The 23,830-nt window shown below is 41.5% G+C and overlaps 1 protein-coding gene across 3 annotated transcripts in view; it reads left to right on the top strand.

Moving 5' to 3' along the window:
* The window catches only part of GK5 (glycerol kinase 5), a 239,707-nt gene that overhangs the window by 91,730 nt on the left and 124,147 nt on the right, over positions 1–23,830 (top strand). For 2 of the 3 annotated variants that reach the window (XM_086943710.1, XM_086943709.1), the window contains exons 4-6: positions 1,670–1,763; positions 5,918–6,049; positions 10,465–10,540. In XM_086943710.1, the coding sequence (XP_086799836.1) occupies positions 1,670–1,763; positions 5,918–6,049; positions 10,465–10,540 (302 nt within the window). The remainder of the gene's footprint in view (positions 1–1,669; positions 1,764–5,917; positions 6,050–10,464; positions 10,541–23,830) is intronic. The other variant, XM_086943711.1, reaches the window with a different exon arrangement.

The raw sequence follows: 23,830 nt of genomic DNA, 5'->3' as shown, positions 1-23,830 counted from the left end.
TCATTTACTGCCTTCTCTCCTCTCTCTATTTGTATGCCCTATCTGTTATATCTCGTAATTTGTTTACTCCCTCTAGCCCTTTCTCTTTCCCATTGATGGCCTCGGACTTCATCGTATCCATCTTCTTTTTATTAATCTCCCCCTTTCTGCTCTCCAAAGCGCTAGTCCACTCTAAGACCTCCTCCCACCCTCACGCTACCCTATTGTATAACATTTTCACTCCCCTCTCTTGGTCATCATTTTACTCTACCATTCTGTTGTTCTTCCATTTTACCTTCTTTTCTCTCCTCCTTCCATTCTTCAGTTTCTACCTTCAGTTCTCTTGTTCTCTTCGCTGTTGTCCTTCCTATATATTTCCTGGTCTCCCACCTTCCTGTCCTAGGACAGAAAATGATCCAAAGTTGTAAGAGCTGCATTCGTCATCCTCTTTCTTTCTCCCTCCCTTGCATCCTTCTTCCTGCCATTTCTTTCTCTCTGCCTTCCTTCCTCTCTTCACCTTTTCTTTTTTCTGCCTCTCTTTCTTCTTCCTTCCACATAGCAGACCCAGTCATGACTGAGCACTAGCCTGTTCATGTTGGCCCATGTTTGTAAGTAGTCTCACTAGATAGTTCATCATAATCGGGTGAGGCCTAATCTCAACAGTGGTCGATTGTAGAATGGAAAGTCACACCTAGAGTTTGTCCTATGATCGAACCCTTCACAGGAAAGCCCATCCTACGAACAATAATCTAACAAAGGAAATCGTCTTCTAATGGTATAGCTTGCCTCGTGTTGGCTTGTCTCATCAGAGAGATCATCCTAGTATAGCAGTTTAGCCAGAAAGATCATGTTAGTAGGGGCAATTTACAACTAGATTCCACCTCGTGGTAACCAATTTAATATCTGATAGTGGCTGCTTTCACTAGTGAGCCATCTGATGACGGTTGCATCACTAGAGCACCTATCAGATGATGGTTTGAGCATCAAAATAGCATATGTAATGATGGCTATTGTCAGCTGAGATTACAGCTGTACTGACTTGTTGATCTCACCAGAGACCCACGTAAAGACAGCTAGTACAAGCAGATCATCCATTTTATGATGGCCACTTTCACCAGAGAGTCATTCTTGTAATGGGTAATGTGACCAAAGAATTCATCTCATGAGGCTTATGACTGCTAGTCCACTGATAGAGACCACACAAGTGTGGCTAGTCTCAGCAGAGTCTGTCCTTGTATGATAGTCCCAGAAAGAATCTCCTAGGTAGGATGGTTTCACTAAAGAGGCCACATCATGCTTGCGACTCACCAGAGTGCATTCTAAGCCGCTTGAAGCACTAGAGACACCATCAGAGGATGCGTAGCATGAGCAGGTAGGCCATCCCACAATGAACTCCATCACCTGAGAGCCCATCATTGCATAGCTTGAGAGGCTATCTCATGATGACTTGTCTCCCACACTCTGCAGTGCTAAAGAAGACGTACTTTCCTGTGGTCTCCATTCTCCTTCCATTTGGTTGTGCTGTTGTTGCTCCTACTACAAATCCGGCAACCACATTTCAGAGTATTAATTAATATTATAAACGGAGGGGACTGTTGCTTTCAAATGTTAAAGTGCTTTCTCCTTTTCTGTAAAATGGATTAGGTTGTGTGCCAATGAAACCGATTTTACTTTCAATGTTATTTCCTAGGACAAATGGCCTTCCTTTTCATAACTTCATAAGCTGGCAGGACCTGAGAGCAGCTGAACTTGTGAAATCCTGGAATGAGTCCATTTCAATGAAGGTAAATCTTCCTCACAGGTTAACATGAGTGGTATCACTTCTTAAATGCTGAATGTGGAATAAATGTTTTGTGAATGACAGAAAAGGACTTGTGACATAATGAACTCCGCATAACAGTTTTTGTACATACGGTCCGTAAGCCGCTAGCTTATCTGCATTAGACCATATCTTTATAATCTGAATTTTTGTCTGTCATTTGCCCTAAGAAAATGAGTTTTAGTACATGAATGGAACGAAACACCTGAAGTCCGGATTAAAAATGAAGTTTTGTATACAAATTAAGGTAACGGCTACAAGCATGTAAAAAAAAAAAAAACATTAAATAGCTTGTAACCTAGTTGTAGGCAAATGTTCCCTACATCAAGCAAGATGATTTTGATGAATTTGCTTCATACAACCTCTGTGAATACTCAAAGGTCCAGATTACTAGAACCCTATGTTGATGGTCGTTTTTTATCGCAACTGGTAAAATCCTGTCTTCTGAGGTGCATAATTTACAGGGGTTGAGAAATACCACATATTTTGATTTCCTTCTCCAAAATGGGAAACAAAATGCATGCTCTGGGAATTTTTTAACCAAATTCTGCAGATTCTGGTAATTAACGAGAATGTCCTACTGATACATTTTTTCAGGTTTGATCTGGTGAAAATTTCTGGAGTGCAATTGTTAGAAAGGGCCACCGTACATATTAGAATTTTGCATGGCACTAAGAAAATGTCTTGTAGTCTCTTCAGATCTTTGGTGACAAGACAAATCAATCAACGCCATGTCTTGTAGCCTCCACTGTTACATACTTCACATAGGACACACGTGTAGTTCTTTTTGTTGGCTCTTAAAGCCACTTTGCTGTCTGCTTCACTTAACGGAGTTAAGAAGGACAACAATGGGAGACAAATTGAAATGGGACTTTTTGCTGAAGACCTTGTGCCAAAAACAACAAAATACGAACCTACTAAACTTTTTTGAAAGTGTTTGCATGGTATATAACTGTAATCTGATTAATCAGTTTTAGATTCACATGTAGAAACTCAGCGACCCTTACTAAACACGGAGGCCCCTTTGTCATTTAAAAATAAATCTAGGGAGTTTGGTTTCAGAATGAAACAGATTACAAATAAGGGGTACATTGGTGGACATGATTTTATATGTAGAGTTTCTGCAGATTACACCGAATTGGAAATGCTTTAAAGTTGGTGCAACTGCATTTTGGCTGTAACTGGGATGACTACAGCTAATCTCCTTCCTCGAGCGTTGTATAATCAAATAATTGCAATATGAAGTCCATTTACAACACATTTATCTACAGCAAAAACAAATTACATAATTTTAATTGCTTAACGTAGTTATGAATTCTCAATTGTATGTCAGCTTACCTATTGAAGACATGTATTTACTGCACTAGCACCTGTATGAATTATTTGAATTAATTATTTGTTAGAGATTTCTATTGGCACCTTTTTATTCTTTTCTTTTTTTTCCTTTCTTCTCTCACACCATCTGTTTAATTTATTTCCTCCCTTTCCATTTCTCGTATAAAAACACCTGACTATAAAAGTTAGGGCTTTAACACGTATCAAGGATAGTTCAGTGTTACTTATTCATTTTACATATAACGTTAAGTAATTTTTGTTATATATTTAAATGTCTAATGGTTCTCATCTCGTCTTATAGTTAATACATTGAATATTATATATAATACCTAAATATGGTATTTATATTTAAGTCAAATGAACTTACAAAAAGGTATTTTTGGAGTGGGAAATTTAGGGGAAACCTTGGGACTCCTTGCAAACCTTGGGACTCTACAGTGACCTCAAAGTAAAAGTGATGTGAAAGTAATATATGTTCTGAGGCTCCAGGAGTTCTGAGGCCCTGATGAAGTCGGTCCAGAAATCGAAGGAGGTTGGGGCACCTAAGACAGCATGACGTTGTCATGTTGGCTACTAGAAAAGGCCAGTGATAATGGATGCCCTCCCAATGAAAGAGGTGGCTGCAGAATGTTTTAGGAGTGTTGAAAAATACACTTATATCTGCCCCGGCTCCAAAATTAGAACTGTATGCACAGACAATTTCATGGCGGCTGGTGATCTTAGAAAATAATGGAATCTAAATAGGCACCCTGAATTTCACTCAGCGAGATCACTTCCCCTTTGGGTATTTGGGTCAATCCAACCCCATGTCAAATATATTTTAAAAAAAAATAAATAAAAAAAAAAAAAATATATATATATATATATATATATATATATGAAGCAATATTTTTTTACTTGAGGTGACTTACTGTGCAGCATATTTCTTAAAATATAGAAATCGATTTTCATTTAATATTACATATATTTTCGTCTTCTAAAGATAGTTCAACATATAGTATATAGTATAGTATAGTCAATGGTGAATTTGACTTGCATTTCCACTCCTGTTCCTACTCACCTTGCTGATTTTGGGTAACCACAAGGAGTTACAAATCGAAAGACAAGATGGGAGACAAATAGAAACTCAGCTAAAATATACCTCTATATAACAGAACTGGCCTATCTTTTTATCTGTGGGTTTCTCCAGCCAGAAAGAGGAGTCTCCAAGTCATAAAGTTAATAATAAATCACAGTTTTGGCATACCAAAAAAGAATAAACTTACACAAACGTGTAATTTTACCGTGAAACCGGCCCTTAGTAATGTGTGCTCCATTTTGTTGTGTCAATTAATGTACAATCTTTCTTTTGCATTTTTTTTTTATTTCATCTCGTTACGATATTGTCTTTTTTTTTGCTTCTTTATCTCTAACTTTTTTGTTGTTTATTCTAATCTTTCTTTTTCCATAACTATGTATTCTTTCTTATCTTTCTTTCTTTTTTCTTACATTCTTTTCTATTTTACTTTATAGCTGCCTCACTTTATTAGTTTCTCCGGGTATCATCCCTCGTTTCCTGCAGCATCCTTTTTTACTCCTCCTCGCTTTTTGCTTTTTTGACCTTCCTATTTAAATTTTTTCTTTTTTCCTTCAGTTCTTATTTATTCGTTTCTCTGTGCTATTGTTTTTTCCCTTTAGTTCCCCTTTCTTTATTACACTGTTACTTCTTCTTCCTCTTTACTCCCTCTTTATTTTTCAACGGGTCCCATTATTCTGCCAATTGGTTCCACATTCTCACATTTTCCTTTTTCACTTTGTCTTTAATTCTTTCCTTTGTATATTTTTTTTATCTTATTCCATTTTCTATAATGTTTTGCTCGTTTTTATATTCTGTCAATCATCCTTGTAGCATTCTACATTTTTTCCTATTTCCCGTGCATTAATTTTGGTTTAAGCTTCGGTTGTGTGCTAGTTACCGTGCTTTGTGCAAATGATCGTGGCAAACGTTCTTTCTAATTCACAGATATGATACATTTGCACGAATAAGCGTTGCAAGTTACAAGTTTCTGTTTCAATGTACCTTACAAACCTGCTGTGTACTGACCGTTTATTGAAACCTAATACATGCCATCTGGAAAAGTGTAACTGTAAGGTGTACTCTCCAGGAAAGTGTTATTCTAAGGTAGTATAACCCTCAGAAAAACCGCAGAGCAACAAAGTGCTTTGTATAAAATCCGGGGTATGAAAGAAATTGAAGGTTGTGTGTATAAGGTTAAATGTAGCATTCTCATGTGCTTGGGAGAAGGAGCTGACCTCTTCCAGTTACGGCAGGTTTCCTTGTAAAGCATATTTAATAAGGTAGAACCGTAATGGTTAAGCTTTAACCCCATATATCCTGGCACAATTGATTTAAGTGAATGGTCAAAAAGAGGAACATTCTAAAATCAGGAAACGAACAAATGGCACAGAGAGCCATAATGAACTCTGTGCTGCCCTCTCCAACATTTTTTTCCCAAGACCCAATCACAAAAACTTTTTTTTGTCTCACAACTGTTGAAGGTGTTGTTACACCTGCATTACCCTGATTGACTTGGTAGTAGTTTGCCTTCAAGTCCTACTTTTCACAACTTGCTGCTTGCTTCTTCTGTTTTTCATGCTTTGCAGGTGTTTCAGATTATATCCATGATGCATTGTTAACCAGAATCAAAATATTCTGCGCATAATTACTATGTGCAATAATTGTATTTCATTTTAGTTAGCTTGATCTTTCTTTTTGTTCTTGTTTTTTTTTGCATTTCAAAACAGGTAATCCATGGTTCTAGCAAAATGCTTCATTTTTTTACTCGACGAAATAGATTTCTAGCTGCGAGTTTGCTAAACTTTACCCCGCAGCATGTTTCCTTGAGGCTGGTGTGGGTGCTACAAAACATTCCGGAGGTAAGAAAGTCCAGGTAAAACCATTTCTGCCTGTAGTTCTCTTGAAAAGAGTTATTTCACATGTAACTAGCAATGGCCCACTTCGATCTTGTTTATTTGTTTGAGGTTGCCTTCCATTTGAATATAAACCGTGAAAGGAAAACGCAGTTATTAACCCTACCTGCCTGGTCTGATCTTTGCGAAAGAAAAAAAAAAGTAAAAAGAATTGGTAACAAACATTTTTATTCAAATACCTTGGTACGTTCTAATACTCTGGCTCATGTACAAAACATAGCTCCGCTTAAGGCAACAGCATTGCCAAAGGAAATATATATGTATCTACATATGGATTGGGCCACTGGAACAGGGCCGGCTTTAACCCGTTTACCGCAGCGGCAATTCCGCTGCGGTGCAGGCGTTCGATTGTGCGGGTGGGGCCACATCGGCCAACGGACGTGCGCAGCACTACTGAGGTAGTGCTCGCGACGGCCGTTGGCCGACCGGAGCACTTAAGGGGGTAAACACTGATGGCGCCCTGTGCGTCGATGTTCGTTGGCGCCCCCCAATGGCCACCTCTGGCACAGATTCCCTCACTAGCACCCTTTAACAGTGCCACTCAAGTCTCCATAACCGTTGTCTCTCAGATTCATTTAGTTTTATAGCTCCACTCATACCAGTGTAAGGTGTCAGAGCATTTTACATCACACACCTATTACACAGAGACAATCATGTGTGTAAATCAGTGTACAGGAAATGTTACATCAGACCGGACTACAAGGTGTAGTGTAGGAGTGACATGTCATCGACACTGGTAGGCAATATAGTTTAAGAGACCTTACTCTGGAAAAGCACAAATTCAGAATTTAAAACGTAACATCATAGTTAGGGGTTCTCTTTAATAATAAGAATTGTTTTCTATCCAAATGAACCCTTTTGGGAAAATGAGGATAATGAAAGACTGTGCAAAATAACATATAGCTCTAACATATACCTTGTAGTTCGCATGCAACCGTTAGTAGCTCAATGTTATTTTAGGATCTTGACTTATAAACTACAAATAGCAAAAAGAGCTCTTTTACAGAAGCAGAAACCCACTGACCTATTTATATTATATGAACATTGTGATCTGCACCCCAGGCATTTTAACCCTCCGCGCTGCCTTTCCAGGAGTCAAAACTTCCACTAGACAAACCTCCAGTCTCTTTTCAGGAAGACGATTACTCACTGGCGTTATCATGACATTTTAATTGGTGCCTGAAAATTGCTGGAGGCCTGGAACGCAGCAGAAGTTACTTTTAAAATGTTAATATCCTTGCAAAAATGACGCCCCCACCCCAAGTACGCGCCCGGTGCGGTGGCACCAATCGCGCCGCCCTAGAGCAGGTCCTGCTCTGGAATAATGCAGCAGAGGAGTATCAAATTATGTGGTAGTGTTGACTAAACTATGGAGCAAGAAAAGGCAAATTATGCGGCATAACGAAGCACACTTTTTGTGAGTAATGCTTCATCATTTTGTAATTTTTTTACACATGGTAATACTATCTGGGCAAAGATTTCACCTCATTGTTATCAGTTTAACAACCAAATATAGAAATAAGTTACTGAAAGATGACCAGTTAACCTTTGCAACGGACCTTACTCTGCGCAAGAGCTTCTTGCCACATTTTAGTAACTTTTGTCCTTTTTCAGCTAGAAACACATTTTATATTGTTAAAATCTGCTGAATAAGTCTCAGATGATAGATCTAGTGGCAAATGCAGAAAATCCATTATGATGCTAAAAAAAGTCATGGACTCAGAATCACATCATTCCAGTGGTCCTGCTTAGAGGGGGTGTTAAGGTTGCTGGCAGTGTTTAATGAAGCAACAGCACACAGCCTCAAAGGACATGGGACCTGATTCCCAGTTCGAGTTATGCATGTTGGGTGTTAACAAAAGAATACAAAGCAGGCATAAATATGTTTACTCAGACAATTACTCAGAAGTAAATCTTAGGCAAATGTCGCAGGCCAGGTTAGCCTTATGAGTATGTGAACACTTAAAATGCCTTAATTTGTGAGCATTCATAAACCTTTTCACCCCCTGGAAATGGTCAGTGATTTATCCCAGTCAGGGGCTGGAGTAAATCTCTCTCCAGTGTGGAAAGAGAACAGAACACTTTCAAACTTATTTGGGGTGCAGGAGAAGGAGTTTCTCCACAGGGAAATAGGAGGTCATTGCCATGCTAGAAAAAGTAAACTACATGGCTACCACAGAATCCAATGACGCTTATTTTCATATGCTGATGAACAACAAACACCAGAAATAGATCAGATTTGAGGTAAACAACTAACATTACCAGTTCCTTTTGGATTAAAGTCAGCCCAATGGTATTCACAAAGTGCCTCACTCTGGTGTCAGTGTACTTCAGATGGCAGGTAAAACATGTGTATCCCTAGCAAGACAACTGGATGGTAAAGGACAGCTCTATGCAGAAGTGCAGAGAAAGTGGAAGTAAAGTGATACACACATTGCAGAGGATGGGATTCACCCTACATATGTAGCAATCATCCACAACACCTCAGAAACAAAAGGGGTTTCTAGGGGAGCCCCTCAACTCCAAAAAAGGAAGAGCTTTTTCCGGTACAGAAAATGATCACTGCACCAACACATTGGGCTCACCTCTACCAGAGGGAACAGTTGCTGACGTGAGAACATTGATAAAGCTACTGGGTATGCTGGCCTCTTGCATACTAATGTCCTGATTCTCCATGTTACACATGTTACACATGTGACCAATTCAAGAATGGTTATAGATCCAGCGGTTTCAGACAACGTGGAACTGGGAGGATCTTGTGACTGTTACAGAGTTCAAAGGGAAATCAATGGTGGAATGTTCAGAATGTGTCAAAGGGCAGCATATTGAATTAGCCACCCTCATTCGTGATCATCATGACCATCACAACAGATGCATTCCAAACAGGTTTGAGAGCGCACATGGGTCCAAAGGAGACATCTGGAGGCGATCAAACCCATAAACATTATGGAACTCAAGACTGTCTTACTTGCTCTTGAGGGCATTTCACATGCATATCAGGGGATCATGATACTGATTCATACACACAACACAACAACAATGTTTTACCTCAACAAGCAGGGTGTGGTGCAGTCTTATGATGTGTCAAGACTAGCTCAAGAATTTTGGAAATGGTCGGTATAGCATATAGAGACATACTGTTAACAGCCATACATCTGCACGTGTCCAAAACTAAGAGGCAGACCCACTACGCAGGCTACGAAACTCATCACACAAATGGGATCTCAAACAAGACACAGTCCATGACATTTTCCAACAATTGGGTACACTACTCATAGACTTGTTTGCCACACCTATAAAATGCCCAAGTCTCTAGGGGATGCCCTATCAATAGATTGATGAATAACCTTTGCATATATTTTCCACCGATACATTTAATACTTCTGGTCATAAGCAAGTACAATTAGACAACCAATCACAAGATGTTTCGTACATGCTATCCAAACATGCTATATGGCAGCAGGGGTACCCAAGGCGAGACACCAAGGGCGCACTTCACTAAGAAGAAGGGGGCACACTAACCTTTATAGCCAAAACATCCATAAATGATATTTCTATGACTGAGATGTGGTCATTTGTCCACACATTCACAAAACACTATTATGAATATATCCAGATGAACAAGGAAGCACAAGTAGGACAGATTGTTCACACTCACTTACTTTATTCAACCCTGCCTTGCGTATGGGGAATACCATTATTGAAAGAAAAGTCTTCAAGCTGCAAAACTACACGAACAGGGAAGTAACCATTTCATTTCTTGCTAACAGAATGCATGGGTTTTGCCAAAGATCGACCGTTAGCTCTTAGTATAGTATTCTCTATTGGCTAGAGAGACCTTTTGCAATTGTGGGGCAGAATGATGCAGGGCATGATTAAGTAGGCATTGGCAAAATGCTTGAAATTCATAATATATTTACTGTATCTTCATTCTAGGCACTAATGCACCCCTAGTTAAAACGTAAAAAATTGATGTAAACATAAGAATACTCTGAGCCAGTGTCCTTTGGAAAGACCAAGTCTTGTACAAGATAGAATTCTGGAACACAATCTCCATTCTTGATCCCCGGTTGCATGCAAGATCTTCCTAGTGCATGACACTTGCCTTGTGTTGTCGGGAGATGTTGTCAGCTGCATCCCTTTGGCCTACGCCCTCCTTCAAAGTCCCTTTTACTTCATGTTAGATATTTTCATTATGATAATTTCTGGCTTGTCACTATCAACTTACTTAATCATAAAACGGACAGGTTTTGTTTCTGCAAGCATTGATTGGGGGAGCAATCACATAGTCTCTGATGCATTGGGGCATATTATGCCAGGCAGTACTCCTAAATAAAATGCACTATCTTTGCTTTTTTCAGGTACGGCAAGCTGTAGAAAAAGGAAATTGCTGTTTTGGGACTATAGACACCTGGCTGCTATATAAACTCACAAAAGGTAAATACCCAGACAGTGGTCAACTAGCTGTATAAGGCACCCAATTCTCCTCACACCTGGGATAATGTACCCTTAATTCATAGGATGTCGTAAGTCTTCGACAAGTTCCTTTACCAAATGAGGCACAACTCCACGTTCCTTTATTTTATTTATTTGAACGTTTTATAGAGCGCAAACCAGATCCTTGTGGATATCAGAGCGCTTTACACTAAATAAAGTTCTTTATACATCCATTGAAGGCAGGTCAGAGCACGAATATATCACATCATGTAAAGGCAGCATAGTAAAGGTACAACTTAAAACTATCACGTAGCGTTAAATAAAGGGAAGATCTAAAGACTAGGTTGCCTAGGTGGTCCCTAGGTCATTTAACTCCCAAGTGGTACATAATAACCGTTTTATGTACAATAGTGGATGTTTTATTCCTTATAATGTTTGGTTGTAGGTGTCCAAAGTTGTTGGTCGTATAACAGGTGGAGCAGTGACACTAGGGGTGTTTGTGCAGCATTCCCACCCTGTTGTGACATGATTGAGGGAGGTAATCCATTAATAAATAAAGTGACTCTAAGCAGAGAATGAATGGTCACCTGGGAAGATTGGGTTTGCAGATATATGATGCAGGGAAACAATTTCTGACAACATACAATCTGGAACAGACCACTTACCATAGCACGGTCAGATAACTACTGGATGTATCATCTCCGTCAACAATGGGAAGATTAGCAACACCGCAACAATGCCACAAAGAAAGGAAGAAGTCCCTCTGTCGCCAGGTTTTCTTATGCCCTCTGCTTCCTGGTGTAAACAGCATTTTGTGCAGCCAATCACTGGAAAAGAAAGGCTAATGCAGGGCAATCAAAAATCAAATACCCCAGAGGAGTTGTCAGTTCTTGATGGAAAATCTTCCACCAATACTGTACATATCCCTTGATGTCATAGCACCAGCTGACACCATGAGCCAATGGGTAACACACACCTAGTCCCTCTTTTCTGCCCATTCTCAATTCCAATGATATTTTCTGAGTCGTCTCTAAAACCAGTTCCCTCGTTTATTCCATGACCGGTCACTGAAACGGCCCTACAGGATGATTGTTTGTTCCTGTCGAAGGACACTAAAGGGTATGACTAATTCTCTGGCTCCAATGGCTGGGCCTATACCACCACCACTTAATGCGTGCCCATACATGCTGAGGTAAAGGACCCTTCAGTCACAATGAGGCAACTACCCAAATCAATCTAGCCTGGCAATTCCCGTCCTTAGCCTGGCACATGGGGAGGCTGCAGTGCATCAGCATCCAGGTGAGACAGTCCCTACAAGCTAGAACTACTATAAATCCTTCCATACACAAATATTCTTTTGCTCCCTCTGCCTCAAGAATGGGAGAGGTGTGGTGCAGCGACCAGAGCGGGTGACTCCGGGGCGCGGGACTCCCGGTTCAGTCGCCGGCAGCAGCTCGGCATCATGTTATATTATGTTATGTTATTTTTATTTGTACCGCGCACAGCTGCCCCAGCAAAGGGCTCTGGGCAATAGTTCACTTAATCTCCCGATGGCCCTCAGTTCCTTGAAACCTTAAGGGGTGATATGTTCGCGCTTTACAAATATGGATTATTATTGTTTATTAGCATCAAGAGACCCTTGAGTTGTAGAAATGTAGAATACTTTCGGAAGCTGTTCTGTGAAAGACAACTCCGATATGCACCCTGTAATTTGTGTGGCATTACCAAATCTAACTTGGTGGTTTACAATGATTGGTAGTATGACACAATCCGTGCCAAGAAAAGTTAACAGTGTCCTCTCACAGGCCTCTGGTACTACGAGCACCCACCCTTTATAGACATTGAATAATTAAATGCTGGATTTTGTTTTTATTGTATTCTGAACAAGAACTTTTGAAGGTCTGTGATTGACACAGGTGCCAAGTCCTACACCTGGATTTACTTGAAGGTTATGTAGTAAGTTATGGGAATGTTGAAAAAAGAAGGGCATCAGGAATATCTCAGAACTTTGAGAGATCACATTTTTTAAGGGAATTGATTAACTGTAGTGCTGGTGATGTGGAAATGTATCTATTCCTGCGGATTGAAAACCTATCCCCATTCTTGAATCCATTATGCAGGATTTTGAGGTTAGAAGGGTTGATAATTCCCAATAATTAAATTTCCTTTGATGGCCAGGGAAAGTCCTTCTTCTTTCAAAAGTGTAAGTCACATATTTTAATATTGCTAGAGGGAAAAAAATGTAACATTCAGTAAAAGAAAATGCTACACTGCAGTTACGATAACTGAAACCTTTGAAACTGAATTTCTATTATTAATATGTCTTGTGTGCAATTTTCTAATGAGACCCGGGGTGTACAAAAAGATTTTTTTCAAATGTGAATTTTGGAGCTTGGGGCTATCAGCTCAGTTCCTAAAGATGTTCTATATAGCCAAGAACAACCTGTAAAATTGGATTTACATTTTTACTCAAATGCATGATAACATTTTAGTAAAACAAAATCAGTTTTTACCTTAAATTGAAATAGCCTAACCCTAAAGTTGAAATACATTTTAACCACAGGGATGAATGGCGAATAGGAAATGTATTCAAATGGTGTGTGTTGTCCATATTCAGAATTCCCTCTACATGAATAATGACAGTAACAGTCGATCTGCAAAAGGGTCGTTCACTTATTTTGGCATGTTGGGATACCTTGCGTTTTTCCTGAAGGTGATTTGCAGGAGCCAACCACTTCCGCACTTTCAGGGAGGGATTTTTTTCCCCTTAGTTATAGCCCGAGTCCTAAGCAATATGTAAAACAGAAAGGATCAATATTCGTCCAAAAAGAATGTAAGCCCATTTTTCATGGGCCTGGGCCATTTCAGCTCCCAATCCCCTAGCAGAGAATTCAAGTGTGCACATATTTTATCAAAATCAAAAAATTATCTTTTTCAAACCACATTGTAAAGGATTTCCATCCATTTGCCTTCAGCACGACAGAGGGAGAGGCTGCTGCAAGTGGGTTGAGTGTTGTTTGCCATCGATGCATTGATGTAATAATACTTGTTTTTCATACAGTGCTTTATACTTCACTCTGCTATTTCTAAGCAGGCTTGGGTGCTTTTTAGGAGTGTTCAAGTTTTTGGTAAGATAATTATCAAACAACAAAATGTTTGGAATTTATTGGGTGCTTACAGCACCAAAATCTGAAATTCTCAATAATTACTGGGAATTTTTCTCCATTTACATTCCAGTAGAAGTGACCTACTGAAATTTAACAGGGATGAAGTTTTTATTGCTTCCAGTAAATACTGTTTGCTATAAAAAAAACCTCATAATTTGCATATGTGTGACAACAGCAGGTATTCAAGTCAAGTCAAAATAACTTTATTTCGGTCAACATGACCTAAAAAGTACAGAATTTAAAAAACATTCATTTACGAAAATACATCAGAAGAGTTTATAAATCATAACATATCAAGGAGATTAAAAGACGCTAAAGGTATCATTAAATAAATACATGGAATTAATTTTAACAAGCATTGGAAATGCAATAGGGCTCGCATTAGGAAAGTTTGAGCTATTGGTCTTATAAATGACATTTTATTTATGTGTTATTTTTTAAAATAGCTAAATTAATAGCTTTGTCATTTACAATGCCAATAGTTATAACTTTCGCAAATGTGACACCTATAGCATTTGTAATGCAACATGTTTTGTATTTACTTGACTTAGATGTTTTGATATTACAAATAACAATGGCTTTTAGCACTTTCTGGGTGGGCGAGGAAGTAGCTAATCTGTTTGTATTATTTATACAGTGTTTCTATTCCTGACAGCGTCACACTATACTGAAATCTCACAGAAATATACTTTTGTGCTCTGAAATGAACATTACCCCATACCCAGATTAGTATAGAAATATTCTGAAATGACGATATAAAATAATATTTTGGATAATAAAGCCTCAACCCGAATATAATTTCACTTTGTGATTGATATAATCTCACGCTATGAATCATCATGAACTCACAGTCTGATATAAATGTGCATTCTGATATGATCTCAAACTCTGAAATAATGCGTCTTCCGGTGCTCCCTTCCCTCTATCCGGACGTGCTCAGTATGGGTCCCCTGAAGCTCTCGCGCTCACATTGCTAGACTGCGAGTGTAGCCGGAGGAGCCCTTATCTTGTGATATTTACGAAAGTTTTTCATTGCTTGTTAATTTCTACGTGGGCAAATTGCAGAACGCGTGAGCGCATTGTGGAGTGTGACTGAGCTTGGATCCCGCTCCAGCCATGGTCCGTGTGTGTCACGAGTTTACTGCATGCAGGAAATAAACAGTGTATGGCAGGGAGGGAGACATGACGGGTACAGGCCACAAGCTCAGGTAGCACTCACACATGAGGGAGGTCGTCATTGGAGAGGAAAGGGGGAAGCGAGAGGGTGAAAGAAGGGACGACAGGTTTAGAGGCAGCGACTACAGCAGAGCATCAAAGGGCTGGGCGAGAAGGGAGGGGGAATGCGAGGAGATAAGGACCCAGAAGGGGTAGGAGGGAAATGCGAGCAGACTTTAAAGGGATGGGCTAAAAGGGAGGGGGGAATTCAAGGCATTTTGTCCCTGCAAACATCGGGATAAGCCGCATCACTCAAAGTAGTGGTTACATTTCATAAATCTAAAGAACTTTACTAAACAAACCATAGTAAAAGACGACTAAACATTAGGGTACATTGAGTGGAATGCTTAAAAGCTGAGCGCGCAGTTGTTGCAGCAAGGGGCGGGAAGATTAGGAGACGAAACTGAAAGTACGGCCGGCAGGCCGTGAATAATTAGGGGGTGACAAATGCGCTGGGAGGGCTGCCTTTGATGTGGTAATGCGAGGCAGGCAGGCAGGCGGCTGGTGGCATTGTGCACGCGCTTTTTAGGGCTTGCGCTTGCGCAATGACCTAAAAAGCGCATGCACTCAAAGGAATCGCCAGTGGTGGTTAAACACTGGATAAGCCCCTATAGAGCTTCCCCAGCTGTGCGCATGCGCACAGCAGGCGAGCCCTAAAAAGCAGGGTAGCAAATATACAATGGAAACACGTCACATGTACATAATAATTTTGTTGAAAGTGCATAGTGCTTCATAAATAAATAACTAGAGCTAAAAAACCTTAATAAAAACCGGAAAAAACCCTTCAGTTTAAAAACATATAACATTATATTGATGGGAGATTTTGCCCGATGGTAGTACTGAGATTGACATCTACTAATTCTTATCCAGTGGCTCATTTAATGCTTTCAGAAATACCCTTCTTGCACACCACATAGAAAACAGAAATCCTGCAACTGAGTAAACAACTGGAGTATTGAGGTCATACTTCAATATCCTAAACATTTCGACATAGTGCCTACTGCCCAGGTTTCTGCAGATCTGCACCAGCCATCTTTTTCTCACTTTGTTTTAGCCATGGCAACCGAAAAAGACATGCAGCTCTGATTCCTCAGAATAATCACAGGCAGGACACCTAACCTCATTCTGTGCTCTCCACTTTGATGTAAAACAGCGGAGAGGCAGAACCCCAAATCTGAATTGTAAATAGAGTTTCCTAGCAGTCGCTGGTTAATGAGGTCGAGAACCTTCTCATAGATAGAATTATACTTTATTTCCAAGAAGGATTTAGTTAATCTACCTATATTGGAGCTGGAATGCAGTAAGGCCATTCTATAGTTCTCATAATGGGCCTTCATTTGTTTCCTAGGGATTAGTGGGCATTCTAGCTCTGGATCAGCCCAACATTCCCCCAGACCCATGTCTGTCAGCAGATGTTTGATGTGGGAAAACCAGGGCAGTCTAGCAGCGCCCCTAATCTTTAGAACTTTGACAATTCTTCTCTATATGGAAGGAGTTCAGGTGTCGACATAAGCGGCGCGAGTATAAAAGGGGTCTGAGACACAGCACTTCTCCTAATGCCATCAATCCCACATCTAGACGAAGTAGAATTAAAGGAGTATTACGCGGAAATCTAAATAGGTTCCTAATGTATTGGTTCTCAACCTGTAATAGAGACTTGGAGTTGTAGTGGCCCCAGAGCTCTGCGCCATAAAATGCACCCCCTCATGCATGGACCCTGTAGATTACTAGCACCGGACTGACAGCGCTCCTGTCTGATTTATTAAAGAACTTCAAGATACCCCCTGTTGACTGGGCTAATTTTAATGTTGACTTCACTATGTGTGCCCCCCAGTCCATGGACTCAGTAATGGTGATGCCTAGATACATAAAGGATGTCACTCTTTCCAGGGGTTTACCATTTAGTGAAGGATTTTGACGGGTGCTCTTTGGTTTGTTAAATACCATAAATTTAGTTTTCTGTAGGTTGATTCAAGTCCTCTTTCCTCACAGAACAACTGAAATCTGTACAAAACCCTTTGAATCCCCATAGGTGATTTAGACACCAAAAGGATGTCATCGGCAAACATCATAGCCGAGATCCTATGTGAACCTAGTTTTGGGGCATCTAGATCTTTTTCTTGTGTCAGAGCGTCTATCAGATCGTTAATGTAAAGGCTAAATAAAGTTGGGGCAAGCATGCAGCCCTGAGATATGCTATATTGAATAGGTATGGGTGCTGTCAGTTTTCCATCCCTACCATATCTTATTTGCGCAAAATTATTTTTATGCTAGCGCCTAATAAGTTGTATGAGATACATGGGAACCCCCAACTCAAGTAAAACAGACCACAGTTTTTCCCTTGGCACCATGTTAAAAGCTGACCTCAGGTCTACAAATATTAAGTAAAGACTACCCCCCTCCAAGCAGACCGTCTTCCAGTGTAGTAGTTGTAATCTTAATACTTGATCCAGGGTTCACAATTTTTCCCTGAACCCTGCCTAGAAGGGAGAAAGTACACACTCATCATCCATCCAGGATTGAAGCCTGAGGAGCAAGACTCGAGCACCAATGTTTTGAGGGATATCGATTGGACTGATTTGTCTATAATTACTTGGTAATAAAGAGGAGCCCTTTTTAAAAATCGGGATTATCTCTGCGCCCGCCCAACTAACAGGGATCTTCATACCCATCAGTATTGCATTAAAAAGGACTCGGAGGTAGGGGGCCCAGATGGATGGCTCGCTCCTAAAAAAGATTCCCTGGAATCTTATCCAAGCCGGGGGCTTTGTCTGGGGCTATTTTAGCTACTGCGCCCTTTATTTCCTGTAAGGTTATGTTCGGTCCTGGGCTATCGTCCAAATAATGGTTAATATCATTTAGTACTGGCAGATAATCTGCTTGTGAGGGGGATCCAGCTATTGGGAGCAGCTCATGACTCTCCTCCTCCTTATAAAGGTATTCGATGTACTCCCTCCAGACCTCTTCTTCCAGATTAGGTTCTAACGCTCTTTTGGGTATAGTCGAGCCAGAGTTTACAACTCCCCAAAATGTTCTCATGTCTCTCTCCCCTAGAGATGTTTTTAGTAGGTCCGAGTTTTCCATTTCCCACCTGTGATTTGCTTCCTGGACAGCTACTTTATAAACCCTTCTCAAAGTTTTAATTTGGGGGCGATCCTTTGCTTTCATAGATTCCACCAGTGCGCTTTTAGCTTTGCGGCAAGGTGCATTATACCACTGCCGGGGTACAGGCCTACTAGGTATTGCACATCTTTAAAATTATCAGCCCATTCGCAGTCAGGGCCTAACTGACAGATGTTAGAGTTAACCCATTTAATAGGGCTCAATTCAGCTCTGACTGATTCAGCCATTTCGCCAGCATTATGCTTGACACCCTGGATGTCGATGAAATTCCTATCTGTGATGGTGTTTGGGCATAAAGGATTTTCTAATGGTCTACAAGGAGTGCTGCATATATGGCACTGTGGCTCACCCAAAAAGTAATTTGTAAAAATCTGGGCATTGTACAGCATCACACAGGGGACCTCAGGGCTTCCTTTTCTTGCACTACCAAACTTACTAGATCCTGGAGATGGTCAGGAGGAGTTAATTTTCCTTTGTTTTCCCTTTGAAAGTAGAGAAGACAAGCTTCTGTCTCAGTATTTAATAAGGACTGACATGATGGTAATAGTGAACATCCTACAATCTCTGATCTTTGCCAGGCAGTGCACAGAAGGTTGGTCTGTGAAATTCTAAATTTAGCATTTATTATGACTTAAAGTAAAGGTGAATCTCTTTCCTTTTACCTATTCTCTCTGGGAATAGGGTTACAGTTCATGAAAACATGAGCAGCACTAATGGAGGTCCATGACTTAATTAGACTTGCCTTGGAGGGGGAACTCAGTCATGCTGGTTTAACTAGACTTGCCTTCTGCATTCAACACCATCTCTCACGCAATTCTAATAAAAAAACAAGGGGATATAGGTGTTGGGGGTGCAAAGCATTAGGCTGGTTGAAAAACTTCCTAACCAATCAAACTCATTCAGTACAGCTTGATCTTTTCAACTCCAGAACCATTGCTGTAGACAAGGGGGCCCACAAGGATCATCCTAGAGCTCCACCTTTTTTAAGATCTATGTGACCCCCTAGCCAAAATAATAAGAACTTGCGGCTTTGATGTAATTTCGTATGCAGATGATGCACAATTGTCATCACGATCTGGCCCAACCCGTACTCCACTGAACTCAGATTCAGGAAAATATGACAACAGTGGCTTCTTGGTTGTCGGCCATCTACCTCCAGATGAATCCAGTAAGACAGCGATTCTGATTTTTGGGAATGCCCGTTCATTTTAGTCTAAAGACTGGTGGCCCATGAAATTGGGGCCTACTCATATCCCCAAAAAAGTAGTAAAAATACTTGGTTTCCTAATTGATGAAAACTTGTCCATGAAAGAACACGTGTACTGAATCTCTGGATAATGCTTTGGTCTGTTGCATATGGTTAGGAACACCTTCTAATAGCTACCTTTTCAGACCAAGAAATCACTCACCCATGCACTCAATGAGAGTCGCCTGGATTATGGAAATGCCCTAATGGGTGAAATAAATTAGAGCCTTTTTGCCAAGCTCCAGATTATTCAGAACACTGCTGCCCACCTGATCTGCAACCTATGTTCTCACTCTCCTTCTGAACCCACACTAAGATCCGTGCACTGACTTCCCATAAGAAAGCGTGCCCACTCTTCGTTTTTATGTCTGGTCCATAATTATTTAAATGGAAGTGGTCCATGCTATCTGCGAAACAAGCTGCAGTACTACATCCCAATTCTTAAACTCCGGTCCAGTAAGCAACCCCCGGTGTATCCGTACGGCCAGACATGGGGGCCGCCTTTTTCTTTTCTGGACCCCCAAGATTGTAATCAGTTGCCATTACATTTATGCTCCTGCTCTGATCTAGTTTGATTTAAAAAATACCTAAAAACATAGCCTTTGCATCTTTAAATTCGGTAAATTGTTAACCTCCGACCTTTGTTAGTGCTCCAGCACAGAGAGAGACCCCTTCGGGGCGATACGTGTGCTTAATTAATTCAAATAACATCAACATGGAAAGTGGTAGACAATTTCTCTTGAATGAATGATGGACTCTACAGAACGTGTGAGTAAACAAACAGTGGTTGTGCATTCCAAAACAGGGAATATCCTTTCATAAGCTTCAATCAATAATGAGATGAAAATATTCACAAATGCATTCTCCAGAAGTGACGAGTGGGGACATATAGAAGTGTTACCTATGCATGCTGACATCCGTTCCTTTCTTTCCGAGCCTTCAGACACGGATCTGGAGCACTATTTCTCCCATCTTTGAGTTTTTTCCCCAAAATTTTTCTTTTTACCAGTTGGTAAGGGAAATAAGTCAACTCCCAAAACATCATGGTTTAAACCTTGTAGGGACTGTTGCAACCAAATATCTGTGACAGATCTCGGTGAGGGATGCCTCTGGTACATGAGGGCTGAACATGACTCCAAGGCTTTCACAGACCATGCCGAGATGATCTCGAAGGCCATATGAGCCTGTGAAGTAAAACTCCATGTCACCAAACATCAGAAGACTCTGCAACCCGACTGGTCAAAGTCGAAAGGAACGTCAGGTTCTCGCTCCTGAAGTCCTTTCCGTTGCAGATCCATGTCTTTGTTGAAGTCTTTGAGCCTGTGTTCCGATCCTTCTGGAGCTCAGCTAACGTTTATGACTAATATGTTTCTTCACCACACAGCAGAGTTCATACATTACATCAGCTCTTTGATTGTGATTCTGACAATGACTATGATGGAGACACATTTGTCCCACAGCATGAGGAGGCAAATTGGTACGCGGAATTACAGCATGCCAGTAGTCTAAAAACCTTTACAGGCAATGGACTCTTCCCCCTGAACCTACCACATAGGAGAGTGCTTTTTTCACAATTGTTATGCAACAAGCTGTTGAGGTCCTTTACCTGCAGCTCCCTACCATGCAAATAAAGACCAATGTCCTCGCATGGGTTGTTAAGTCTGGCCAGCCACCTACTGAACCTCTCCTGCCATTGAACAAGGATCTTACAGATACCAACTTGGGCAAAACCATGTTCTGGGCCCCCAGTCTATAGGCAGATAGCTTGCAATGCAGACCAGCTCTGGGCGACCCTAACATCCTGATTTATCACCCACCACTGGAGAGATTGGTGGTACAGGTGTACACCAGCAGACTAAACCCTTATACCTTTCCTACGACCTCTCCTGATTGTGACCTCAAATGCATGGAGACCTTTGGCAAGTGCATATTTTCTTGTGCCAGCCTTGCTTTACGATCTTTCAATACCAGCTATCTCCTGCGTAGCTAAACCCATGTTTTATGGGACATAGGAGGACAAATCCTACTGCAGTTACGAAGGACCGATGGGCATCTTTAGTCCAAACAATCCAGGAAGGCTGCAATGCAGCAAAAATGTTTATTTGGTCTGGCCTAGATACAACCAGTTGCTTAGGTCAGGCAATGAACATAAGTGTCTTTCTTCAGCGTCACGACTGGATGAGGTCTACAGGCTTCTCAGGGTATGTCCGGGTATCCTTATTGAACATGCTATTCCATGGCTCCCGCCTCTTTGGTGAGAAAATGGACTCTGCCCTGGAACACTTTAAAGAAAGTCATGCCAAAGAACACACTTTGGGGTTGTCTGACCCTCCCAGGTACTTTCCCCATCAGTTATATCCCTTTCCGGAATATGTCGGGGGTTTTCATTCTTGCCAGACCTCATCACTGGCACAGCCAACTTGTCAGACCTTTCATGGGCAAAGGTGCGGCTCCCAGAGACAGTGTTCAGGGCATCAGGGACAGCGTGAAAATTAGTCCTCCACACCTCCGGTAACCACACCTGCAAAACCACTTTTGTGTGTCCTTTTCAACACGCATCCACACTGTAGAAGACAGGATCAGACATTTCCTCCAACAGACATCGTTCCTAAGCATGGGTTCTCCAAATTTTCTGATTGGGTACACCCTCTTATTTCTTTCTACCCAGTCACACATTCCACCCCCATCAATTTGGTTGACGGAGGATCACATATCCATTTTGTATGAGGAAGTGCCTGCCCTTTTGGCCAGAGGAGTCATAAAGATGGTTCTGGCCTTGGAAGTAGGAACCCCCGTGGCATTTAATGAATGCCACAGTGCGGACGTGTCGATGGCGCGCCGAAGGCAAGCCCGTCTTCGCCTGGACGTCGCCAGTAGCCAGGGACTCTGCCTCATTTGAGGCACAAAGACTAGCCTACTCCTGTGAAGCTTTTTTTGCCGTACAAGGAGTGGGTGCCTGTGGACTCACACCTGGTCCCCAGATGACTGCCCTATCCTTTGTGGACAGTGTACCTTCGGGATTAAACGTCCTGGTCACCCTATACTCTCAGGTTCTAGGGCTCAGACATAAACCATTCTGAGTATCAACTGCCGATCCCTGACTAAACACCACGCTGGGGTGTTCGACCTCCTTCAGGATCGGTGCCCTGAGGTCCTTTTTCTAACGGAAACCTGGCTTTCCGAGGCCTCTGTGGCTATACTGGCATTATTCCTCCCCACAGGATATGCAATTTGCTGTCTAAATAGAACAGGGGGGAGAGGGGGTGGTATTGCGATCATCTATAAATCAGTCCACTCGTGCAGGCTTATCCCCCAAGACATAACGGACTGTAAGAGTACGATCTTCAAAATCGCACTGAGTGCAAATTTCACTTTCTCTGGCCTACTCATTTATCGCCCACCTGGTCCATCTAAAACTTTTAGAGAAGCCCTGGCAAATACTCTCACAATACTAGCACTCCAGACTGCCAATTTTAATATCATTGGTGACTTGAACCTCCATCTAGATATGCTGGAATCCCCAGATATTCTTAGTTTCCTTGGGGACTTGGCAGTCTGCCAACTGACTCAATTGGTCCCTGGCTCTACACATATCGCTGGGCATCTCCTTGACCCAATCTTTTCAAATCTCGAGTCTTTAGAAGTCCAAGCACCTCGCCCTATGATCTGGACAGATCACTTTCTCATCTTAATCCGACTAACGCCAGCCGGCCCTGAGGCCCAGTCAAACCAGCACCCTTCACTTAAACGGCCTTGGCACAAACTTGACCAGGAGGCTTTCCTCACAGCCTTGAGCACACTGCCACTAGATAAAGCCATTAATATGGGAGAGGCTGATGCTCTCTTTCAATGGTGGGTAACCCAAGCACTGGACATTGGCATCCCTTTCAAACTCGCCGACTCTAAAGGTGCCCAAGCTAACACCTAGTTCAACGAGGACCTGACCATAGCCAAGAAGAATTGCAAGGTTTTCGAAAGAGTATGGAGGCGTTCATATGATTCCCAGGCTAAATTACAGTATAGATCAGCAATCAAGTCTTACCATAAATTGGAGCGTAAAACTAGGGCAGCTCACTACTCCAGCCTGATCACTTCGAGTATTAATCGCAGCATAACCATATTCTCCCTTCTGAAGAATTTGGTTACCCCTCCGTCGGCATCAGGCAGCATTATATCGTCCAGCCAACAATGTTAAGAGCTGGCGGATTTCTTCCTGGAGAAGGTGGAATGTATCCACCATAATTTCGATCACGGCGTAACATCCAGCGCCACCGGGAGGAACACTTATAAAGGCCCGGAGATCGTCCCTCTTACGTCACTACCCACTATTCTTCTTAAAGAATTGGAAGAGTTGGTGGTCAAAATAAAATCAGGATCTCCAGACGACCCCTTGAGACCTGATGCCTTCCGGAAAGCTCAAAAGGGCCTCCTACCGGAGTGTCTGGAGCTGCTTAATCTATCCCTTACTTCGGCAGTGATTCCAAAATCTTAGAAGCATGCAAAGTGTTTCCCTTACTTAAAAAACCAACACTGGACACA

This window comes from Lissotriton vulgaris, chromosome 11 (assembly GCF_964263255.1).
Source record: "Lissotriton vulgaris chromosome 11, aLisVul1.2, whole genome shotgun sequence".
In the NCBI taxonomy this organism is placed as follows: domain Eukaryota; kingdom Metazoa; phylum Chordata; class Amphibia; order Caudata; family Salamandridae; genus Lissotriton; species Lissotriton vulgaris.
The sequence above is the reverse complement of the archived record's forward strand: the minus strand, read 5'-3'. Positions and strand labels throughout refer to the sequence as shown.